Source organism: Triturus cristatus, chromosome 9 (assembly GCF_964204655.1).
Source record: "Triturus cristatus chromosome 9, aTriCri1.1, whole genome shotgun sequence".
NCBI classification, from domain to species: Eukaryota; Metazoa; Chordata; class Amphibia; order Caudata; family Salamandridae; genus Triturus; species Triturus cristatus.
The window spans coordinates 718,376,297-718,401,446 of record NC_140592.1 but is presented as its reverse complement, the minus strand read 5'-3'; the positions used below and the strand labels follow the sequence as shown (position 1 = coordinate 718,401,446).

General features: G+C 41.2%; 1 protein-coding gene across 1 annotated transcript in view; it reads left to right on the top strand.

Moving 5' to 3' along the window:
* LOC146798595 (solute carrier family 22 member 6-A-like) overlaps window positions 1-25,150 on the top strand; it is an 814,343-nt gene that overhangs the window by 539,490 nt on the left and 249,703 nt on the right. The window contains exon 3 of the mRNA XM_085625903.1: window positions 14,837-14,991. Coding sequence (XP_085482029.1) covers window positions 14,837-14,991 — 155 coding nt within the window. The remainder of the gene's footprint in view (window positions 1-14,836; window positions 14,992-25,150) is intronic.

Sequence of the window (25,150 nt, the reverse complement as noted above, 5' to 3'; positions counted from 1 at the left end):
CATAAGGTACCACAGTGTCCAATCACTAGTGCATCTAATATGCACACCAAATTGTTTAGAGAGATCAGTGAGACTGGGGCCCTGATTAGCAGGTACCCAGCCAGACTATAGTCAGAAACCAGTGTATACATCAGAAAAAAAGTGGGGGCAACATAAGTGCAGATCCTACTCTCCTACAAGTAGGGACCCACAAATTTAGGTTGGAACTTTCGATTCCCTCTCAGTCGCATATAGCGAGTCGAAAGCCAGACCTGATCTCCCGGTTCAAAGACTGGACTATCTCTACGACTCTTATCAGTTTGTTTCTTGTACATTTCTTTAGCTTTGGTAAGATTTTCTGTGGCTAGCTGATATGCCTTTTGAAGATTCAGTAGAACTTCCCCAGCTGCTGGAACCTCAACATCTACCTTACCGAAAATCATATTTAGATGTCTACCTGAATTCAAATAGGTGAATAACCAGTGGCAGAATGAACAGAATTATTATAAGCAAACTCTGCAGTACTGAGTAAGGAAGGCCACTCCCCCTCTTTGTCCATTAAATACAAGCGTAGATACTGCTCCAGGTCCTGATTCACTCTCTCGGTTTGCCCATCAGTCTCTGGATGATAACTGGTGGACAATCGAGAATCAACACCTAAACCCATCAAGAACGATCTCCAAAAGCGAGACACAAATTGCCTCGGTCTGAAATCACTACTTTAGGAATTCCATGCAATTTCACTATATGCTGAATGAACAATGTAGCCAATTGGGTAGCATTTGGAAGGTTCTTTAAAGGAATAAAATGACTCATCTTAGTGAATTGATCTACCACCACCCAAATCACAGAATTCCCCTGACTGGAAGGCATTTCCACAATGAAATCCATGGACACGGTGTGCCATGGATAAGGGGCTACCGGTAATGCCATGAGGAGACCGTGTGGTGACTGTCGCACAATTTTGCCCTTAAAACATTGTTCACAAGTGGATACATACTGCCTCACCTGAGTGTCCATGCCCGGCCAACTAAAATTTCGCTTCAAAAAGTCTAGAGTCTTCTTTACTCCTTTGTGTCCAGCCAAATGGTAGTCATGAAACAAATAAATGACCTCTTTTCTCAATTCCTCATTTGGCACAAAAGGTTTTCCTTGAAAGAATGGTATCCCATCCTTTATCTCTCGATCTGGGCCTTCTATACACCAATCCTTGAATTCTTCTTTCTGGAACTCTTTTCTGATCTTATCTTCCACTTCATTAATTACTGCAGTTCCCACGATCTTTTCTTCAGGAATGATATGCCCCTGAATAGGTAATTCTTGACTGACACCAGTGTTCAGACGAGAAAGTGCATCGGCCTTCCCATTTGCTGAACCCGGTCTGTAGGTCAGGACAAAATCATAATCTGCAAAAAAGAGAGACCACCTAAGTTGTCTTGGTGTAAGAGTTCGAGCAGATTTCAGGTACTGCAAATTTCGATGATCAGAAAAGACTGTGATGACATGTTTCGCCCCAATCAGATAATGCCTCCACTCTTGAAAGGAATCTTGCACGGCTAAAAGCTCCTTATCGGCAATGGAATAATTGACCTCGGCAGCCGATAATTTTCGAGAATGATAAGCCACCGGATGAAGTTGACCTGTGTTTTTGTGCCGTTGGGAAAGGATTCCTCCAATTGCTAGATTTGAAGCATCAGCTTCAACATAAAAAGGTTCATTTAGATCGGGGTGCTGCAGAACTGGAGCAGTGACGAACGTTTCTTTTAGTTGTTGAAAAGCCTCTTCAGTTTCTTTATTCCAGTTACATTTTTCATTCTTTTTGAGCAAACGCGTGATGGGACTCACTTTTTCAGAAAAATTTGGAATGAAACGTCAGTAAAAATTGGCAAAGCCCAAAAAACTTTGAATTTCCTTGACGGATTTTGGGGCAGGCCAATCCTTGATTGCTCTTACTTTGGCGTCATCCATAGACACCCCTTCTGGGGAGAGAATGAAACCCAGAAACTCGACTCGAGTAGAATGAAACACACACTTTTCAAGCTTGACAAATAGTTGATGTTCGAGTAAACGCTCCAGAATCATTCTGACATGTTGAACATGCTCTTCCCCATTCTTGAAAAAAATAAGAATGTCGTCAATGTACACGACAGCAAAGCGATCCAAAAATTCACAAAGAATATCGATTACAAAATGCTGAAAGGCTGCCGGGGCATTACATAAGCCAAAGGGCATGACTTGGTATTCGAACAGTCCAAACCTAGTTTGAAACGCCGTCTTCCACTCATCACCTTCGGCCATCCGAACCAGATGATAAGCCCCTCTCAAATCCAATTTGGTGTAAATACGAGCATCTTTTACTTGATCCAAAAGTTCGGAAATGAGTGGTAACGGATATCGATTCTTCTTTGTGACTTGGTTCAACGCTCGATAGTCAATGCACGTTCTCAGACTCCCATCCTTCTTAGGAATAAAAATAAGAGGAGAGGAGACTGGAGACTGAGAAGGACGTATAAACCCATTAGCCAAATGTAGATCCAAATATTCCTTCAAATGCTTATTCTCCGATTCAGAGAGTGCATAAATGCGACTGCAAGGTAATAATGCTCCAGGTTCCAATTCAATTTTACAGTCGTATTCACGATGAGGAGGAAGTTTCTGAGCTTCTTTTTCATTGAATACTGACTCCAGATCCTTGTACTCTTCTGGTATACTTGGAACTTCTATGGTACAAATCATTCGGGACTGTTCTGCCAGACAAGAAGATGGAGATGACTGTTTCTCCTTCTGATCACGATGAAAACAATGCTCCAGACAATAGCTGGAATTCATTTCTACTGATCGCTTAGCCCAATCGATACTTGGGTTATGTTCCGTGAGCCAGGGCAATCCCAAGATTAATTGAAACTGCGGGGCATCGATTAAATTGAAACTTATATAGCTGCGATGCTTCTCAGGGCCCAACAGAGTAATTATTTCTGTGTCAAAGGTAATGGGACCAGAAGAAAGATTGGTACCATCCACAGCTCGTACGCGTTCCGGTCTTCCCTTCTTGATGAAATGAATTCCCATGTCTTTGGCAAATCGGATATCACAAAAATTTCCAGTCGCCCCTGAATCGATCATGACCGCGACTTCTTCCAATCTATCTTTTCCAAAAGATATCGGACTGGAAACATTTAGATGAGGGGCCGAAGATTGTAAGGTATTCGCCAATAATTGAATATTTGGAGTTGTCTCCTTAGCAGCTCCCACCAGAGCAACTCCTTCTACTGGTGGAGCTTGTCTTTTACCCACTGACTCGTCTTAGGCTTCTTTGGGCATTCCGTAACGAAATGACCGGAACCACCCCAGTACATACACAATTTGCCCAAACGTCGTTTTTCTCTTTCTTCTTTGCTAAGAGGTCCCCGAACCGTACCGATTTGCATAGTTTCTTCATTGATGACTCCTTCACTGTTTTTCACTACTTCAGTTCGGATCCAGTCAAATCTCCGACGTTCACTTCTTCTTTCCGATTGACGCTGGTCAATTTGAAGAACTAGATCAATTAACTCTGATACATCGGTAGGTCTCTTTGGAATCTGTGCCAGGCCATCTTTCAGTTCGTCCTTCAAGCCCCTGTAAAAAATTGCTGCTCTCTTAGCCTCAGGCCAATTCGTTTCAACTATCAATTTATTAAATCGCGCTAAATAAGCCAACAACTCTCTGTTCCCCTGTTTCAGATTGAGTAACTCATTATCGGTGGTTTGAGAGATGGTTCTTCGATCGAATATTCGCAGAAACTCAGCCTTGAACACCTCAAAATTATATAACATCGGATCATTGGTAGTAACTAATGGCATGGACCAAGCTGCTGCATCTCCACTCAGATAAGACAGCATGAAAGCCACTTTAGATTGATCTTCCTTAAAAATAGGGGGTGTGCACAAAAAATTTAACGAACACTGTGTAATAAAGACCTGAGCCTTATGCGGATCTCCCTGAAATCTCTCTGGGGGGGCTAAAGGAATAGTGGGAGACATGGCATGAACTACTTGAGTAGTCAATTCAGTCGAGGATGGTGAGGGAGTGATGGTTAGGGTCTTCTGTTCCCCAAAATTGGGACTAGGACTAACTGTGAGTTCATCTAACCTACTTCGCAAATAACTAGCCTCCTGGTTTGACTTCCTAACCTCCTCCCTAGTCTCACTTAATTGCTTTTGTAACCCTTCTAAGATAGCAGCCAAGGCTTTTACATCAAAACCCTCAGCCATACTGCCCAGACGGAAGTAATTGAAGGCACTTCAATCTGTCAAGAAGCAGTACCTGGAATTCCTGATTACGCAGGAGCAGTACAGCTGAGGTTGAATCATGAAGATTTCTTCCCAGCTCCCCTACACCTCTAACCCAAGACTAAGCTGGACTCAGAGATGAGGGGGAAAGGGGAATTGGGATAACAAACAAGAGAGACTGCCACACTGGTGTCCTCACTACTGATCTTCTGAGAGGAGTGGATTTCACCTGTAACAAAGAGCAGAGGTTATTACGATTCTAACTTCCCCTTGTCACAATATGCTCCCCCCACCTCCCTTCCTGACAGTGAGTTACCTGTATGTGTGTGGGTTTTTGCCTCTCTCTACACTGGTACTATGTGTAGTCTAAAGTCCTTTTTATTAGTTGAAGCACATAGGAGGAAAACCAGTGTTAGTGAAAAATTGTCAAGTATATTTCCTTTCTTTCTTCAGTAAATTAACCAAAAAGAGAACTGAAGAATTTCCGCAGCAGAAGGTGGTAAGTACAAATATATATATATATATTTATATCTACATGGGAAAAAATATAAGTCTCTTATAAGCAATAAGTCTTGTCAATCTGCGCAGTTGAGATGGTAGGTCCAGTAGTGTGCTGCACCGAATAAATGAGGATAACTGGACAAGCTGAATTAACTGTCTGGGTTGAATAGTAGCCTTAGGTGTTGTAGGAAAGGACACAGTAAACAACTACTTCCGGCACAACACCAGAGAATAGACTTGTCTTGGCTACTGCAAAGAGGTTCCCATAAATTGCCGGAGTCAGAAGAATCAAGTCAGCTACTGCGATACTACCGGCTTGAATTAAATATCACTGGGGAAATACATAGAGCTCCAAAACTCGGCAAGCCAATTAATGCAAAAAGAATATAGAGCTTACCCAGAGCCGAAGTACAAGCTCGCCAAAGAATAGGAGAGGAATGGCTGGTTGGGAAGCTGGAATAAAGGTACCTGACCCACGAGCCCAAGCGGAATACTTCGTCGCAAAAACAACGACCCAGAATGCGGGCGAAAGTAATTCCGTAAGGAAAGCAGGTGAGTGAGAATTTTCTTTTAACCGCAGGAGGATTCTTGAAGAGCTGACTAAAGGCGCTGCCGTTCAGTCAACATGACGGTTGAAGTGCGCAGCATTCCAATTGCTCGCGCACGAAATAGCGGAACTGTCTGGAGAGGCAAAAAGACTAGAACGCTGACTCAAATTGGAGCGTTCTTCCTGATGGAAATCTTCCGCAAGGAAATGGTTATGTAAACTCTTAGCAACCCTTTGAGACCAACCCATAGGGGAATGAAGAATAGTGTAACCTCCCTTAATCTTGAAGGTGGGAGCAAGAGATCGGATTTTAGCACTTGTCTGACCAGCCCTGACACACGGCAGTTTGGGACAATATATATATATATATATGTATCAATTCCTCCTTTCGTAACACCAGCCGGTGTTACTGCAAGACACGGACACAGGTATGCTGGTACAAATAGATTGCTCGGTTTATTTTCTCCCAAACTCCATTCGGTATATATGTATATATATATATATATATATATATATTATCTACTGGCGGTCGCCAGTAGATAGTTATAGTTAGGACCGTGTTTCCATAGGAAATCTCAAAATTCTATTTTGAATAACTTTGGCGCCGGTTGATGAATCTTCGCGAAATTTTCAAAACTATTGGGGCGCTCCGCTCAGCTCCTACCCTGAAAGTCTCGGGGGGATTCGTCAAGCGGGGGCCGAGAAAAAAGGGGGGTCCCAAAACGCATTTTCCCCATGCATTTTCCCATAGGACCTTTAGTCGAAGGTACAGCCCGAACGGCTGAACAGAATTACTTGAAATTTGGCAGAGAGGTAGTCCTCAGGTCAGGGATGTGCCTTTTGCATATATGGAGTCAATCTGTTCAGTAGTTCCTGAGAAAATTGCAGTTAAAAGCACATACATATCTATAGCCGCGCACCGTGCGCGCACGTTAGGGTGCGCGCACGTTAGGGCGATTGGTTGTTACATGTCAGTCAACGTTTGAATCGGTCGAAATCAGGAAGTGTTGGCCGCCATTTTGTTTGTTTTCAGTGCGAGAGTGGAAAAGGAAGTTGGCGAACGTGAAAAGGGGGCAGGGTAGAGAGTTCCTGACCCCCTAGCCTTTGTCAGGGGGTCCCTGAAGGACCCTGAAGGCAGAAAAAAACATTTAATTTTTTTTTTTTTAAACTCGCGGGGGTGCGCGCACCGTGCGCGCATGGTGAAAAACCATAAAAGAAAAAAAAAAATTTAATGCGTAGTTTATTGAAAAATAAATATATAAAAAAAATAATAATACATACATAACTTAGCATTTAAGAAACCGTACAAATTCACTGAAAAAAACCATAGGTTTCACACACGTTATAGTTAGGAATTAGCATTTAAAAAACCTTGCAAATTCACTTAAAAAACCATAGGTTTCACATATGTTATAGTTAGGTGGATATTTCACTCGTAAAAAACCAATTAATTTCACCCGTTATAGTTAGTTCAGATAACTCTAACTCGCGCGACCGCCACTCTATCACAAGGATGATGTCATCAGTGATGTCAAGAGTGATGCCACTGACCATGTCATGAGTGATGTAATATGTGACGTCATGAGCAGAGGATTGCGGGCGCGCGAGTTATAGTTATCTGAAGTAACTATAACGGGGGAATTTCATTGGTTTTTTTACGAGTGAAATATCCACCTAACTATAACATGTGTGAAACCTATGGTTTTTTAAGTGAATATATATATATATATTTTTTTTTTATTTATTTATTTTTATTCACTGAAAAAACATAGGTTTCATGGACGTTATAGTTAGAAATTAGCATTTAAAAATCTTTAGAAATTCACTGAATAAACCATAGGTTTTAAGGACATTATAGTTAGTTGGAGATTTCACTCGTATAAAACCATGGAAATTCGGCCGTTATAGTTAGTAGACCTAACTATAATTCGTGCCCCGGAATGCACTGCTGATGACGTCACATATTACATCACTCATGACATGCTCAGTGACATTTTATTCGTGAACATTTTAATGCTAATTCCAATGATGAATGTATTTCAATTTGGTTATTTTAATGGTTTTATTAATGATTTTTGACATATGATAACTCTGTTTATTACTGTGGTGACTCACTGATAAATTCAAAAGGCCTACCTCACATTTTAATGTAATCGCCTCTTGACAAAGCCAGTACGCCTGCCTTATTTAAAATGACGCTACCTATATAGTGATGGTAAATCTGATATAGGTTGGAGGCATTGTGATTATGGGGTTCAAGACCCAGTATGCATGAATAGTGATATAAGGATGTCACCAACGTTGTTTTCATCTACCTGCTCTGTATACTTGTAACTTAATGCATAGTATTTAGTAGTGTGAGTGGAATGAATGTGCCTTTCCTTTTTAACAGAAAAGTCATCATATAGACTATAATTTATTCAGTAATTTTTTCTACATGCCCTCAAATTGTGATTGCTGGCCCATACCTCCTCCCCTGAATAGGCCTTGGACTGCTCTGCTCCTCTACATTGAGAGAGTCAAGGGCTACAATGGGGACTTGGTTACTAGCAAAGAGACAATTATGGACCTATTATTTTCCCAGGACTCACATCCCGCACAACAAATAACCCAATTTCTTACTATCAAGAACTGTGAAGTTTGGAAACCAAACTTGCAGGCTTTATTTCTGCTGCAATCCAGTTCCAGTCATGGACTTATGAAGAGTCTGTCTCTCTGAATGGGTTTTGGTGATTGCTATTCTTTCGCTGACATTTTGTTGAAAATTACCGCTAGTGTTAATGGTGAAGTCACTTGACATATTCATTTAAATTCCATCAATGATGTTCTGGGAGGTCCCTATGGGTCCTGTGTAGCCTGTATAGTGTTGTGTCTGTGATTTGTTATAGTAGGGTTTATATACATCAAAGACTATGCACTTTAACTTGTCTGTTGACTTCAACACTTGATCAACCACTATTCTAGAGTAGACGTGCACCATTGCATTGGTCTAATCTATAAGTGCCCCTGTTTATGGGGAAGTGAGACTAGAGTGATATGAGTTGTGGCTATTTTTGATCATCTTGGGGCAGCCTTAATAATCAACAGAAATTTAGACTAATTTAAGAATGGTTTTGGATCCCAAAATAGAAGTATATTCACAAGTCGAAGGGCTAGGGTTTTGTTTGCTGGAGTAATATCGCTGCGGAACTTCTCACAGTTTTTAATATATTTTTTGTTTAAACTGATGTGCTTCCAGTTTTTCTCCCAAGCTATTATGGGTTGGTGACCCTTAAGGTCCCTAGTCACTATTTCAATTTCTTCTGTCCTATCTATGCCTGTTTCTATTACCTCTGTGTGAGACAAAAAATGATCTTCTTTTGTTACCTCCTCCTTTGAAATATTTTCAGAAGGAACTCTTCTATTTGAATGCTTCTCCACCTCTGTGCGACTTTCTGAGATTAAAGCATTCATTGAGGTATTGTAGTTTTTTATGTGCTCTAGCCCATCTATGGAGAAAACTTAGATGTTGTCTAGTTGCAGTCATCTGTCCCTTTTTCTTCTCATTCTCTGCATCTTCCTTCTCTTTAGTTTATGAGCACCTTACAGTTGTATTTTTTACTGTGAAATAGCAAAGACACGTTCTTAGTTTCCTGAATACCATCTTTTTCATTCTCAAACTCTTTTATATTGTATCTGTTGTCAACTAGATGGTCGTGCTTATAAATCCTCTCATTCTTGGTTTTTTAATAGTTATTGGTCTGTTTGCAATATGTATCAAAAGAGCTCTCTGGACTGATGATTCTATCCAGTCTATCTGTACCCTCTGTTTGAACTTTTTTGTCACATCTATTACTGCCTGACTGATTAAATAGAGCTTGTGTTTGACATCCCTTACCTACTTTGTTGTGATTTCCTTCAGCCATTTTTGTTGCCTTTAGGTTCTCCTAATATTTTAGGTGCTGCAGTATAGGTAAAGCAATGTCAATGTTTTAAGCTGAATCATTCATTACCTTTTCCAGTAGGTTCAGGATAAATTCCAGGATGTGTTGAAGTCCTAACATCATGGAACATCTTGATGCTAGCTCAATTCCTATTTGATTTGTTAGGTTTTTGCCTGTAACAGAGCCCTCCCTGGATGACTTCTTATATTCCTTCCAAAAAATAATACCAGTTTCATTAGAGAAATTGATTTGCATTTAGTATGGGGCTAAAAGTGTTTTTACTTCACAAAATTCAAATTTCCTTGATATCATTGAACATAGGGGCATGTCCATCTGTTCCTTTAGGTCTGCTCACAAGGAAATATGTCCAGAATGGGTATATTTCTCACTATGTTGAAGTCAACCCTTTATTTAGAACTTGCAGCAATTTCCTTAAAGTCTTCCCTTTAGTGATGTATACAATGTAGATGATTATACATTTTTGCTCCAAAGGTATTTACTATATTTATATTGTTTACATTATTAGCTTCATTTGCTGTGTCCCTGTTGTGATTCCAATCTTCCTGGTGGATTGGATACATTTCTGGTAGCAACAATTGTGAATTGGTGTGAGAATGTATTTCCACCTGAACCATTAATTGTGATTGTTTCACCATGGCGGTTTCTGACTCTGTCATACTTAATATGGTGCTGTTTTTGAATCCTTTGTTTTCTTCAGTCTCTTTAACATAAGGATTCATTGGCTGTGGGATTATAGACTCCAATGTTTTTTTTCCTGACATACTAGTGCTTAGTCTTCCCAACTTTGGAGCTTTATTTTATCTTCATCTAAAGAGACAACTTGATCTGATTCCAAAATGTGTTGCTTCATGACTCTTGTATCTACTTTTATTTCAGTTATTGGTTTTATGTAGTGCGTTATAGAATTTTTCCTACTACTGATATTTTTAGCAGGGGTTGATTTTTAGGACACTTTGGGCCCTGTTTCGATGTCGGTTGGACAGCCCCTGACTGCTGTTTGGAGCCTTTCTGAGTAACATGGAAGGTTTACATTCCAACCACCGAATTTCAATGTCGGAGGTCGAAGTGTAAACCAGCTCAGAAAACCAACTCGGTTCCGTCGGTCTCAAGGAGCCCACTGGCCAGTCAAATCCCCTCATAATCCCTTAAGGACGGCATTTCTGCTGTCAGGATTATAATGTCCCTTTCCAACAACCTTTCCATGTCAGCCTTTCCGACATGGAAAGTCTGTTGGAAAGTGACTTTGGGGGCCCCTAGCAGGGCCCCTTCCTCCCTGGCCCGTGGCCCTGAGGTGCCTGCCATACGGTGCAAGTATTTACACTAACTCCCATTTGTCTATGGGAGGTTGTGCTGCAGGCTGTTTCCACTCACCACACAAGCTCCCTTGGAGAAATGGGAGTTTGCAACCGCACCATGTGCAGTCACATCCTAATTCGGTGTGCAGAACCGCCGACCTCTGGTCAGGTGGTTCACACACTGAGACAGTGTCGTCGGAGGGAACTCCGACCAACATCGTAATGACGCCCTAGTAACTTCAGTAGGTCTATGTACTCAAGACTTTTTACCACCCAGGGTTCAGATATATGTCCATTGCTACTTTGAGGAAGCAATGTGTCTGGTAGTTTAAATATCCCGCACAGGGTGGTAATCGGGCTACTTCGGTTTTTTTCCTTATACATATCAGATTCATTTTTTTTATTTTTACGGACAGATGGCTAATGATTCTTTATCTCCCTTTTATTGTCACTTTCTTTTACCAATCCTTTCCCTTAATGTCCTTAGCATATCTTTCATTGAATATCCATTGATCATGTAACTATCTTCCATGAATTTGGTCGAGCTCAAATTACCCACTGTAGCCACTTGCTCTGTCTTAATGCTCTCTAGCCTAGGTTTTTGTTTACTCGTTATTCATCCTGTTCCTTGCACACTACTTGTATATTGCACACTTTGTACACTAAGTTGAGTGTTGTGGATTTTTTTTCAGCCTATGAAAGTCACAGTTCGACTGCACTATTTCACTGTCACACTGTTATCACAGTGTTATCTGAAAAGCAGATTAATAGACCCTCAGCTGCCTGCATGAAGATGACCACTCAAGAAGCCGTTAACCTCCTTTCAGCTATGAAGCAGAACAATAGTTGTGACACTTTTAATGTTATAGACACTCTCAGCATTTCATCTTATTCATCAGCTACCACAACAGGCACGAGCCACGAGGGTCGCGGGTGAACAGCAGCATGGCGGTGGGCAGTAACAGGCAGAAAGCCGAGACCACTGTTTTTCTGCCCCTCGTAAAGAAATGGAGATTGGAGGTTTGAGGATTCTAGTAAATCAGTCTGTCCTCAGCTGGCCTCAGTGACCCTCAGTGACAGTGGTCTTAGGAGTCTGGCATGATTAGCCTCTTTTGGCGGTGTGGGCATTTCCCTAGAGTATACAGTGCATAGCATCAATATGTCAACACATCAACTGAACTGATAATAAATCTTCCCTTCCTCCAGGCTTGAGGCTACAAGCAGCCAAACCAGATCCAATTAGATATCTCGGGATCTTCGTAACCACTCAATATCATCAATTATTCCATCTAAATTATATTAAAATGAAAAATAAAATCAAGCTATTAGATCAGTGGTTGCTAATGCCCCTTTCGATTATAGGCAGGGTTTCACTAATCAAAATGTCTTTTGTTCCGCTATTAGTGTTTTTATTCAGCAATCTTCCTATTAGAATTAATATATCTTTTTTTAAAGAAATAGAGATGATGTTTAGGAGTTTTATCTGGGGAAATAAGGTATCTAGGGTTAAACGAGCAGTGGTTCAACTCCCAATCGCCCAGGGGGGGCTTGCCCTACCGGATATAAAAACACATTATGAGGCAGCCTTCCTAGATATAGTGGCAGGACTGATAAGACCAAAATCCAATAGAGATACTTTTTTTTGGATAAAATGATGTTGGAAGCCGGCTCTCAACTTTGTGTATTTTTAAAAACCTCTAAATGTCCAAAGAAAGTGAGATATAAGACAATAGGAGCTTATTCATTCAGACTTCAGTCCTTTTTTAAAAAAGAGGGCTCCTCGGGGCTGCAATATTTAAGTATAGGGGAATGCTCATGCTTAGGTCTTCGAATTAGATACAATCATTTAATAAATTGGGCAAACTATGGATTTAAGGAGTTAAGACACTTTATTACCCAAAATAGATTAGTTTCATGGCAGGAAGTTACAGCAAGAGCTAAAAGTCCCAATCTACCTATTTTCTTTGAATATTTGCAGATTGTTCATTTTTTGAGTAGTATGGAAGGCTTTATTAACCCAGTAAGCAATCGAGTGGCAGCCCTGTATGGGGCAGGAATGAAGGGTATGGGAAAATGGTATAAACTAATGCACAATCAAGGTCATATACAATTAATCGATAAACATTTAGCCAAAATAGCTAATGAAACACAATGTGTTTTGTCAACCAGAGAGTGGGAAAAAATCTGCCATCTTGGAAATAAAACCCTGCGTGCAGCTAATTTTAAAAAGATGGCCTTTTTATCTCGATGGCTAGCCTATCTGACTCCAGAAGCTTTGGGGAAACGGTATGTGGAAGTCGAAAATCGCTGCTTTAGGTGTCATATTAATGGTCAGGGAGGTTGGCATCATATATTTTATACATGTTCCCAAATCCAACCCTTCTGGGAGGCAGTCTTTTTAGATATAAATTTGGCAATTGGAAAGAGACTACAGCCTGAAAGAGAATCAGCCTTGTTTGGTATATCCAAGGAAAATATGTTAATGACCAAGGCTGAAGAAGTATTTTTATATATCTCTTGTACTGTAGCTCGATCATTAATACTGCAGAACTGGAAGTCTAGAGATGTACCCTCCCCATTGAAATGGTATAATAAAATGAAAAGGATTTACAAATTCGAAAAAGCATATGCTAGCAGAGTAGGAGCTCCCAAAAAATTTGAAGTGAATTGGAGATATTTTGAAAATTTAGAAAAGGATAAAGGGGATTAAAACGAAAATGTTTTATATGATTATTTAAATGGACTCAGTCAGCATATTTATAAGCTTTTGCACTTTACTTGTGGAAATAGTGTTCATTAGATATGAAGAGTTAATAAGCATCTTGCACTTTCAATGGCTATTGCACTTTGGTTGAAATTTTTGTACACTTTTGTCAAAAAGGAAAATTGAATATGGCAGTATAGAGGTTATTGAATACTACTGAGAGTCCCCTTTCTTCGTTGTTTTTTCTGTATTGTTAATTGTACTTCAAACATCTAATTGTATTTTAACATCTGATTGTAAAAAGAAATATATATTTTATTGTATGCCATGCTCAAGAAAAACATTTAAAAAAAACCAAAAAACTGAACTGATAATAAATCCATGCCGATGAGCTTAAGTTTTCACATCTAGCTTTGATTGCATAAAGAGTTCCAACACAAGCTTATGTATTGATTTACAGAAACTCAATCGTCAAGTAAAAGCAGATCGTTACCCATTATCCTTATTATAAGAAATTGTTGCTATGGCATGTATCTTCACAACAATATATATTTTAGGCAGCTTGCCACCAAGTCAAGTTCTGCAAGGAATTAAAAGAGCTCACTGTTTCATCATGCCAGAAGGGTCATTCCAGGTCTGCTTGATACCTTCGGACTTTGTTCAGCAGCAGCAGTTCTCCTATGAATAATGAATGAGATGCTTCCAGGAACGATATGACTGTGCTCTATCCAGTATGATATTCTAATGTATAGTGAAATGGAGGAAGACCATATAGAAACATTATGCAAGTTGTCACACACAGTGGAACACAGTGGGCTAATATTGAAAAAGGCAAAATCTGGGTTCATGAAGCCCAAGGTGCAGTACCTTAAGCATTTAATAAGTGAGAACAGAGTTCAGCAATGCCAGGGCTAATTTCTGCATAGTCAATTCACCAGCACCAGAAAATATGCAAGAAGTGATGTTTCCGGATGTAATGTAAATTTCACACTAAGTTTATAAAAGGTTAGTAAGAAAAGCTGGAACCTATACACCTACCGATGAAAAATGAGGCAAACTTTGAATGGAATGGAAAAGCAGACCATTGTTCCTCAGTCTATCTTTTCTTGTATCCCTTATGGCCAGTCCCGCCATAGCGGTATCTCACAATGAATAATGAACCTCTGAGGGATTATCTGCCCACCTGTTTTGCAACATATCCCGAAAACATATTTACCAAAAAGAGCTTTTACTGACCACTTTCATAACCAAATGGAATGCATCATGGGCACACTGTAATTAATTTAGTTAACTCATTAATACAAGCAGATCACTTTCTGAAATAGATATGACTAAAACGGATGCACAATAAATTAAATGATTGCTGAAGTAGATGCCTTGGGGTAGGAGGTGGAGGAGAGAACATTTCTTCAGTGATTGGTCTCTACTATGCTGAAGAACAGTTCACCCTCTACCTGGCATAGGTAGAATACAAAGTTAGCCAACCCAAAGATGTGGTTGATTAGCATTTATATCTATCATATGTATGAGCGTCTAACAGAATGGTATCATGAATTACAGTTGAATAATCTCTTTGATATTTTACTGTCACTTAGGTGTGGGAGGAAAGTCAGTTTGATCTGGGGTTACCTGCAGTTAGCTGTCACCGGTTCCTGTGCCGCCTACTCACCAAACTTCATTGCCTACTGCATCTTCCGCTTCCTCACTGGCATGGCCATTGCAGGGATTAATATGGATACAATGGCTCTGCGTAAGTTTATATGTTTTGTCTTCGTGAATTAGTAACAAACCACTAAAGTTAAAGAACAGCTGACATACCATCACAAGGCACCAATAGATAAAAAGAAACACAGTTTGTAGGTCTAAATGAGAGCTCTTATGCTAGATAGGTTTTGTTTTTTAAACTTTGATGAATCCATGTTTTATGCCGGTGAGGAAAGAGACCAAATTATGCTTCACTGGGCTAACTTTGCTACATAGATGAAGGGTAGTTCATTAGATTACATGTCACAATATATTTAGCAAAAAAAGGCCTATGGTAGAAATATCCTGTCCTAAATATTGTTTATAAAAATGTATTTGTTGTGTCAGCTGATTTATTGGCTAAGAAATTTTGGTACCATATGTCCAAGGCTATTTCTTCTTTTTTTTCCAGAGATTTATATAGCGCGAACTTGCCCCGAAACGGGTATCAGATCGCTTTACACAGCACCAGTTACGTTACATTAGGACACACATTCATTTCTGTTAGGTACGGGGAGATTAAGTGATTTGCCCAGAATCACAGGACATTCAGCGTCATTGCTGAGACTCGAACTCACCTTCTTAGATTCGAGGTCGACCGCCCTAGCCGTTAGACCAACCCCTCTCCCCTAAGAAGAGGTTCTTATATAGAATTATCATTGAAATAATACAATGATGTGTTCCTGACACCAACATATATTGGCCCCATGGGGGAATAAAGGGAAATGGAAGCCGTCCCGGTAAGCAATAAGGCACCAATGGCCATCTTGGATTGGACAAGCATCTAAAAGATGAAGTGCAATTCACTGGTAGATGGTGCAATGAGTGGAAAGTCTAGTCATCTAGTGAAACAACAATACTGGAAATAGGCTCCTTAATCGTTTTGCCACGAGCACCCTCTGCTACCCACAATAAACAACTGCAACACTTGAGATTGCTGATTTAATAAACTGTGCAATGTGAACAAACATGAATTCAACCCCCAAGCTATTAAAACAGAGCAAAATAATTAAAATAAATGAACATATGAGAACCCACATCAGTTAATCATTATTTTGCTAATTGAAATTTTCATTATTTGGAAGACATGGACTAGTGACTTGAGTTGCTGCCCTTCGAGCCTTGGGTCCAATGTTCAAATCCCATTCTTGATGATTGGCTCAACATCTTGTGATTCTGGGCAAATTACTTAATCTCCCCATGCTTAAAATGTGTTAAATGTATTTGTGTAATCCCCGCTTGATGCCAATGAGGTTGGAAATTGTCTCCCTCCCCATGTAATGTACAGTGCTTCTTAGCTAGGTTTTCACCATTTCTATTTAAATACTAATACATGCATACATTTGAAATTAAGATGCTGCTGTACACTGTTTCAAAAAGGTCACCACACTGAGTCCTAAAGGGCCCAGACTTATCCCTGATAGTCACAACTAAAACATACTGAGCATATTCAGTGTGGGTAAAGGTATTGTGCATGTCAGGAGGGAAATCATTTAGGCAACTCCCCTTTTCATGAAGAGCCTGACAAGACAATAGCTACTTTAGACTCACTCTTGCCCAACCAAAAACAATTAAACTCTTGGTTACAATTGTCAAAAAGTGTCAGCAGAGAGGAGAGTAGATAAATTAGAACATTAGGAAATGCCACACCTGATTGGGGCACTGAAGTTTGGAATCTTTAGTGGAAAATAACTGATTTAGAAGACCATAGTAGAAGGGACAAAGTATGGGTCTTTGGTGTCCCTGAAAAAAAGACGGGACGATATGCACAACTTTTTCAAATCAAGGCAGCCACCCTGCTTTAATGTGCAATTTGACTAATCATTGGAATTTTAGAGGTCACATAGGGTCCCAATTATACACATGACCGACCAGGAAACCCAAAGACATATAATAGCATGGCTGCTGAGGTATAGTGTAGTGCCCCTTGATCGTAAACAGCCCCTTAGTCTGTAAACTCTTTGATGGATATTTTAATGTCCTTTAATTTGTGCGCGCTTAGGAAAACCTTCTGAGGTTGTTGGTCTTTTGAGGTATCTGTGCAACAAGGATCATCAACGATGCAGAGTGTAAATGCACCACCACCTTTTATGCAAACACTAGGTGACTCCCCAATAAATTGGAAGATCTGGTTTAGAGCATTCACAAAGTATTTGGGTGTCCTTGGGGGTAATAGGTACTGTCTAGAGAGGAAACGATTTTTACTTGAACTTAGTTTAGGTTTTAAAGGTCAGGCGACCTTTGACTATTTACCGCCAAGACATGAGGCTTCTGATGAAGAAAATTAACTCGATGAGTATCAGGAAGCAGTAGAAAAGTTGGAAAAACAATTTGATGTTCAACCAAGATTGATTGTCAACAGGCACACATTTTACTTGTGAGCAGGACCGGGAAGAGGTGATTGAATCCTATGCTGCAGTTTTGCACATTTCGGCTGCTGTCTGTGAATCTGAAGAGTTCATCATCACCCAGTTGATCAGAGATGAAATTGTGGTGAAATATTGGGACACAAAAGTCCAAGAAAAGTTACTTACCATAAAGAATCCATCACTCACAGAGACTATTGACATAATTAAAAGCATTGAGATCTCACACCAGGTTTCAAAAGAGCTAGTAAAAAAAGAGAATGTTGGTGTTCATGCAATGGCAGAAAATATTTCAAAAGTTCAGTACACATTTAGCCCCTGAGGAAGACGCATAATACGACTAAAGGGGACAAAAATCTATTTTTTTAAACAAAAAATATTTGCTTTAGATATGGGTTCCTGTCCCATGCACAGATGGGTCGGCCTTGTCAAGCAAAACATTTTACTTGTAAAAGCTGTGAAAAAGTGGGGCATTTTACAAAAGTATGCCAGAGCAGAAAGTATAGAGTGAATGTTCTTAGTGAAAATGAAAATGATGAAGAAGTACTAGAAGTTATGGGGAGGACAAAACATCTGGTTTTGGTCATTAGTGAGGGAGATGAGTCTGAGTTTGTTGATCCCTAATTTGAAAACTGTGTGGATGAGAAAATTCTGAATTCGGGTGTCAAAATGGCCATCATCATTGAAGAATTATTCAATAGCAAATGGTGAAAGAAAGAGTTGATGCCACATGAGAGGTGTCCTGTGTCATACAAGAAAGAAAAACTGATTTGGTGGGATATTTTTTAAAGCTCATTGCAAATTAATGGTGAAATCATTTTTGGCAATGTTTATGTGGCCAGTAAATTGTTAAATATATTGGGATGGTACCACCAAGGTTTATTTGGTGTGACATTGAGATCTAGGAGGAAAATTCAAGTCTCATTGGTGAGTAAGGGCAAGCAAATAAATTCCCATGTGGATTCAACAAGTAGTAACGTGTGGACTGGAAAGTTTAAAAGAGTTTTTAATGGCAATCTAGGTAAAATGACAGGGTTTAAACATATGATTTGCGTGCAAGAAAGGCATGTGCCTTTTTAAGCACAAGTTGTGGTATTTGCCCTTCAGCATTAGACAGGATTTAACAGGAATGTTAAAAAACATATGTATTGAAAGGGTTGTTGAACCGGTGGAGTCATCAGTTGCAGTCAAAGAGGGTCTAGAGCCTTAATACAGGAAGCCAGGGTCTCATACAAAGCTACTATATCAAGGGAAAAAAGGGAGTATGAAATTGATAAAAGAAAGCTCTTCCGTCAGTGGTCGAATGAAAAGTTAATTGTTCTTTCTGGCAAATTTTGGTGGGCGGAGTCTTGGAATCCACTGCTCCAATGTCTAGTACTATCACAGCTGCTGCATGGACTAATCACCTTTCTGGTCTGTATGCAGGTGACACGGGGTGGGGGACCTCCACGAATGTGAATTGGGAGAAACGCAAGTTGCAAGATTGAAGGGGGATGTCAAGAGAATAGTGCTCCATATGGGACGGATCTAGGGGTGGAGGATGTCAGCAATTTCTGTTCAATTATTGCTAATGAAGGTGCTTATGTGATAGACTGGATTATCCTGGGAAAGTGTCAGGGCTGGACAAGGTACTGGGGGGCCATTAAAAGCAGACAAGGATATATGGAGCCCCTGTTTTGCCTTACATTTTTACAGCATCATGGATGGGTTACAAATGCCCCATACGTAGGCAGGGGCTGAGATTATCCTGGTTTTTCAGAAGGGTCCCTTCCTTCCAACTACCTGTCAATTAGCCTTATCGACAGCAGCCAGAAGCTTTTCAGTCGGATCATGCTAGACAGGCTGCATGACTGGATCGAGGGCGTGAGCTTGCTAACACCTTTTCAAGCTGGGATGAGGGCCAGGACTAGTACCACTGACCAAGTTTTTCACTTGCAACTATTATACTGGAAATATGTAACAATAAGGGGTGGGTGTGTATATGTAGCGTTTGTCGATCTGTGGTCAGCCTTCAAACTTGTCCTAAGGGAGGTCCTTGGGATCAGGAAGTCCGTAAATAACTTGTAGATGTTATCAGTACGCTCCACTTGAATACTCATGCATGGGTCTGATGTGTTCCCCTTGCTGAACTAACATCACCCATTCCAGTAACTCAGGGAGTAAGGCAATGGATGTGTCATAGCCCCGACTCTGTTTATATTACATATTATATTACTTGGTGGCCAGTTAGAGTTGTAAAAACATGACATGCCAATCCTAGCAAACAGGAAGGTACCAGTGCTCCTGTTTGCAGACAACACCTTAGTGGTCTCCAAATCACCTGTGGGTATTCAAAACCTGTTAGACCAGTTTGGAGTTTTCTTCAGACGGAGAGGGCTGGAGATCAGTCTTGCTAATACTAAGTACATGGTATTGAATCCTTGTCCCATGACTCATTCACATCCGTCTCTTAATGGCGTTCCATTGGAGAGTGTATGCACATTTGAATACTTAGGGTACACGCTCACAGAACAGCATGGTTGGTCATCCTAGATACAGAAGTGTAGACGTGGGCTAGAACACTATACAAGGAGTAAATTGAGGGCCCAACATGGCTCTACCTCTTGTCTGATATCCCACTTCCTGCTACATATGTGGAAATGCAGACAAAACAAGCATTTGCAATGCAATTCTTCTCCCAATGTGTTTTTGTTTGGAGCTTTGTCGATGTATGTGGTGTGGAGTGGTATTATATGGGTTGGATTGAAATTCTTAGTTGCGCAATTGTGTGGGGTGGTATTGTGTGGTGTGTAGTGTATTTGTGTAGTGGAATTATGTGGCATGGTGAATAGATGGGGATGAGAGCTGTAGCGAATAGATGGAAAAGAAGATGGAGAGGGATAGGTAGTTTGTGTAGAAAGTGGTGAACGTACTCCAGACAGAGGAGCAGAAAGAGTGTGTAAGAAAGAGAGAAAGAAGTGGACAGCAGGCCATAGACGTATAAAGAGGAAGCATCTGTGTATGCAGAAGATACCCGAAAAAGAGGAGGAGAGCATGAGTTTAAGGGACTGAAACCTTGAAAAGGCATGGGACAGATATTGTGCTCGAAGACCTCAAGTGAACCATATGAGAGAGGCATGAGGAGTATGCGAGAGAGGAGGGTAAGAAATGGTACGAGAGAGAAGGACAAGTGGGAGGGGCAGCCAGGTGGGAGGCAAGATGTGGACTAGTGTACAGCACGAGGAGGTACAGGAATGTAGCATGTGTAAGCAGGTATTATAGAGAGGAGATGGGGAGTATGATAGAGGGCTGAGAAGGGCAGTTGGATTGCGAGATGAGAGGGGTAGTGGGAGTGTGAGGGAGAGATAAGAGGGGCATTGGGTGTGTTGTGGAGAGATGACAGGATTGGTGGAAGTGCGAGGGAGAGATGCGTTGTTTTGGAATTGTTTGTTGTGGAGTTGTGTGGCGTGGAATTGTGTGGTGTGGAGTTGTACAGTGGAAATATGTGGCATGGTGTGCTGTAGAATTATGTGGATAGTAATTAAATTGTATTATGTGTAACATAATTGTGTAGTGCAGTGGTGCTGAGGTGGTGCTACACTGGTGCTGACTGATACTGAGGTGGTGTGCCTATGTGAATATGGTGCTGAGTGATACTGAGGTGGTTTTGAGTGATGCTTTGGTGATGCACAGGTGGTGCTGTATTGGTGCTCAGGTGAAGGTGAGTGATGCTGAGTTGGTGCTGCACTGGTGCTGAGGTGATGCTGCACTAATTCTGAAGTGGTGCTGCAGTAGTGCTGAGTTGCCGCTGAGGTTGTGTTGCACTGGTGCTGTGCTGGTCCTGAGGAAGGGCTGTGCTGATTCTGTGGTGGGGCTGCGTTGGTGCCGAGTCGGTGCTGATCTGGTGGTGCACTGATAGGAGGTGGTGTTGTGCTGATGCTGACGTGGTGTTGTGGTAGTGTTGCATGATGCTGAGGAGATGCTGTGCTAGTGCTGAGGTGGTGCTGAGTGATACTTCGGTGACACTGAGTGATGCTGTTCTGGTGCGCTGATGTTGAGGTGGTGCTGCACTGGTAGTGAGGTGGTGCTGCACTGATCTTGAGGTGGTGCTGCATTGGTCTTGAGGTGGTGGGGCTTTGGTACTGAGGTGGTGCTGTGCTGGGGCTGAGTGATGCTGAGGTGGTAACTGTGCTGGTACTGTGGTGTTGTTTGGATGGTGCCCAGGTGCTGCTGAGTGATGCTTTGATGATGCTATGGTGGTGCTGCTGATGTGATGCTGAGTAACACTGACTGGTGCTGAAGTGGCGCTCTGCTGATTGTGAGGTGGTGCCCGGTGGTGCTGAGTTGGTGCTGAGGAGGTGCTGCATTGATGCACTGGTGCTGAGGTGGTGCTGTGGTGGCACTGAGTTGCTGCTGGGTGATGCTCGGGTGGTGCTGCAGTGGTGCTACTGAAGTGGTACTGAGTGATGCTGTCTGGTGCTGAAGTGGTGCTGAACTATTGCTGAGGTGATGATGCGGTGGCACTGAGGGGTGTTACAATAATGCCCTGGTGCTGAGGTGGGGCTGTGCTGATGCTGCAGTGGTGCTAAAGTGGTGCTGCGCTGACTGATGCTGACATGGTGCTATGCTGGTGCCGAGTAATGGTGAGGTGGTGCTGAGTGATGTTGAAGTGGTGCTCAGGTGTAGCTGCACAGATGCTGAGTGATACTGAGGTAGTGCTCATAAAGTACATGCTTAATATTCTGCAATGCAAGTGATCATTTTACATCCTCTGCACATGTCCACAAAAAGTGACCATGAAAGTCACAATTATTGCAACACAGGTACTTGGTCAGAATGGCTAAGAGCAGAGTTTACATCCAGAGAAACAAACAATTTGGTTGGTACGAATCTCAAATGAGGAATGCATTGAGCAAAGAAACAGAACCGTTATCTTTATAAAGATGTTAGAGGCGGTTACTTTACCACTTAAACAGAAAAAGCCCCTTGAATAACCACTCCAGTTTATGCAACCACTGAAAACATCTTTCACCCTGTCATCACCACCTTACCACTGGAAGACAAACAGGGCCTTTGATGCACACATTCCAGTGATCAAAAGTGCCATAAACAATGTTACGATCCAAAAAGCATCAAACTGACATGTGTATATCGTTTGCAGCTCAGGTTTACAAGCACTGTGTGTTCAACATGCATTAATATACAGTAAATGTAAATGAAAATCATTTACATAGTGGCTGTTCAGAAATTCTGGGGTGAATCCAGCCCTTTCAGACCTGTGTTGGACACCCATCATCCATACGGTGTAACATAATAAAAAACTTTGAATACAGCCACAAACAAAAAGTGTGAATTTACACCACTGGAACGTACACTTAAACATGTTTTGTAGACTTTATTCAAAAGAAACATTTAGACAGGATACGGTTCAGCAATACATTGTTGTTTTGACAGAAGAAAAATAAAATGGCTATATATCAGTTTGCAAGGGTGCTCTGAACAGGAAATGCCAACTTTGTTGCTGTAGGCAAACACAGACTGCACTTCCGAGGCCTGCTCTGCATTCCAAGCCTTCCTACTTGATCAGGGAGGAAGAGAGGGGTTAGAAAGGAAGAGAGATGAGGTGACATAAGAGATCAGGTATAGAAAAGGCGAGGGGATGCAGATGGGAAAAGGAATGTGGAGGAGGAGATGGCTAGTACAGGAAGGTAGAGAAGGCAAAAGGACAAAGGAAGGGATGCATGCATGTACTCAACCCTAGAACACTAGGCCACCATCATGGACACTGTATAGCAAGCACCAGCTTGCACAGGGTCTCGAGAAAAGGTCTTCCAATGAAAAGCAAACTTATTAGGGTAGTGTCATGAAACCCGAGGATGATGAAAATGGAAGGCAACGTGCAAGTAAATATAACTTGCTTAAATAATGAGCAGCTGTTGTCTGAACACCCCAAACTCCACCTACGAGATCGCGTACAATTAAGAGTCCCAGTGTTACTCACTGCAACATGTGTCGTCATTGTCCTCCTGGATGTACACTTTACTTTGACCTCTTGTAAACCCTCGTTAAGAAACTGGCAGCTTGCAAGTCCTGGAGTGGCATGTGAAAACCAAACCCTCTCTCTCGCATCAAACAAGAAATGGTGCTGTGGGGCACATTAAACCAGTTCTACCCCTCCCAGTGGGATTGTTCTCCCCCTCTGCCTCGTATTGATGACATTGTTACAATTTTTTCAGGAGCATGTGTGTTCAGTAAGATTGACTTGGCATCTGCATATCACCAAGTTGAACCAGATCAGTCATGCAGACATCTTACAGCTCTCCCATTTCGTGCCACACATCAGCATCTTTTGCTCTAGTAATGTCAGAGTCCTTTTTGTTGGAGAGTGTTCCTCTAATTTCCTGAAGATTTTGTAACAAATCGAATTGTGAAACAGGGTCAGATGAATCTGTTTTCAACTCCACCACCCCTTTAGGGAGACCAAGACCTGGTACATACATTGAGATGCCAAACAAACTTTGAATCCTGTAGTCCTGCCACCTAATACTCCAATAGGCTAATTATTTTGTGCTCTTTGAACCCGAAACAAATTGTGCAGCCATGTCAATCCTGTATTAAATCCCCAAGCCTTCAAAGTTTACTTAGGTGTACCATTGACTCACTCTACCACACCGTCTGTTTCAATACTGAAAGGGTGCGAGTAGGGTATTCATACCCACGGAGTAAAAATAGCATCCACAAAAGACTTATTGGAGAATGCAGAAAAATTGTCTGAATTAAATGTATGAACTGCACCCATTGCTACTTGGTGCTGCAAGTCCTTTATAATTGTTTGAGCAGTGGCAGTTTTTGTTGCCAAACTCAAAGGAACCCACAGCAGGAATCAACAGCAACCAATATGTACTTATATCGACTGACTTTTGGGAGTGCCTCAATATTGTTGAAGAACACAATCCTGAACAGTTAGTCCAATATTATGAAAGGAGTATGTGCTAATCTTACTGATGCTGACTTCTTTATTAGTTGACAAACAGTGCACTGCTGTACATATTGTTCAGCATTTTTTGGTACATAGGGCTGTTAGACCTATGTCAAGAGTTGAGCTTCCTTCCTCAGGATCTGGACGCGAAGATACAATGAACCCACCTCTCGATACCTTCAACTCTGACTTTTATAAAACAGAGTATTGAAGTGATCAATCGGGGGGAAGGGAAATTAGGAAGGGAACAGCTGTGAAGGAAATCTGTAAGGGAAATGGTTAGTAATAACCACAAAATACAATTAACCAAGTATTAAACAAAATCTCATGAGCATCTAAGTGCTTCGTTTCAGGTATGCTTTCGCCAATAACATAATAAGCACATTCACGAAAGTGTAATAGCATGAGCTCCTAATGCCACATCATATGCGATACGTTGACAGCATGTATAAAGGGATTAAATGACTCCTTCTATAATAATTCTTAACCACATACTAGGTTAATGGGTCTCTGTGTCACTGCGTAAAAAGAATTCTCAAAATGTGCCTTCAAAACAATAATAAACAAGGTTGCCAGTACCAGTACAACAAAGGAACAAATATGATTGATACTGTCTTAATCAGGGAGAAACGACATTGCTAAGTCACTGTGCCGCTCAGCATTACATATGCAAATGCTTTCTAGTGAATTACAAAAACGAAGTTGCGATGTCTCTGATGCAACTCCATTGTACCGTGTTGATGATCCTCACCTACAGAGTACGACCTACTCTTATATTCCTTCTTGCGCTGCCTATGCTGAGGAAAGCTGCGAGAGCCAGGGAGAGCCTGCAGAGAGTAGCA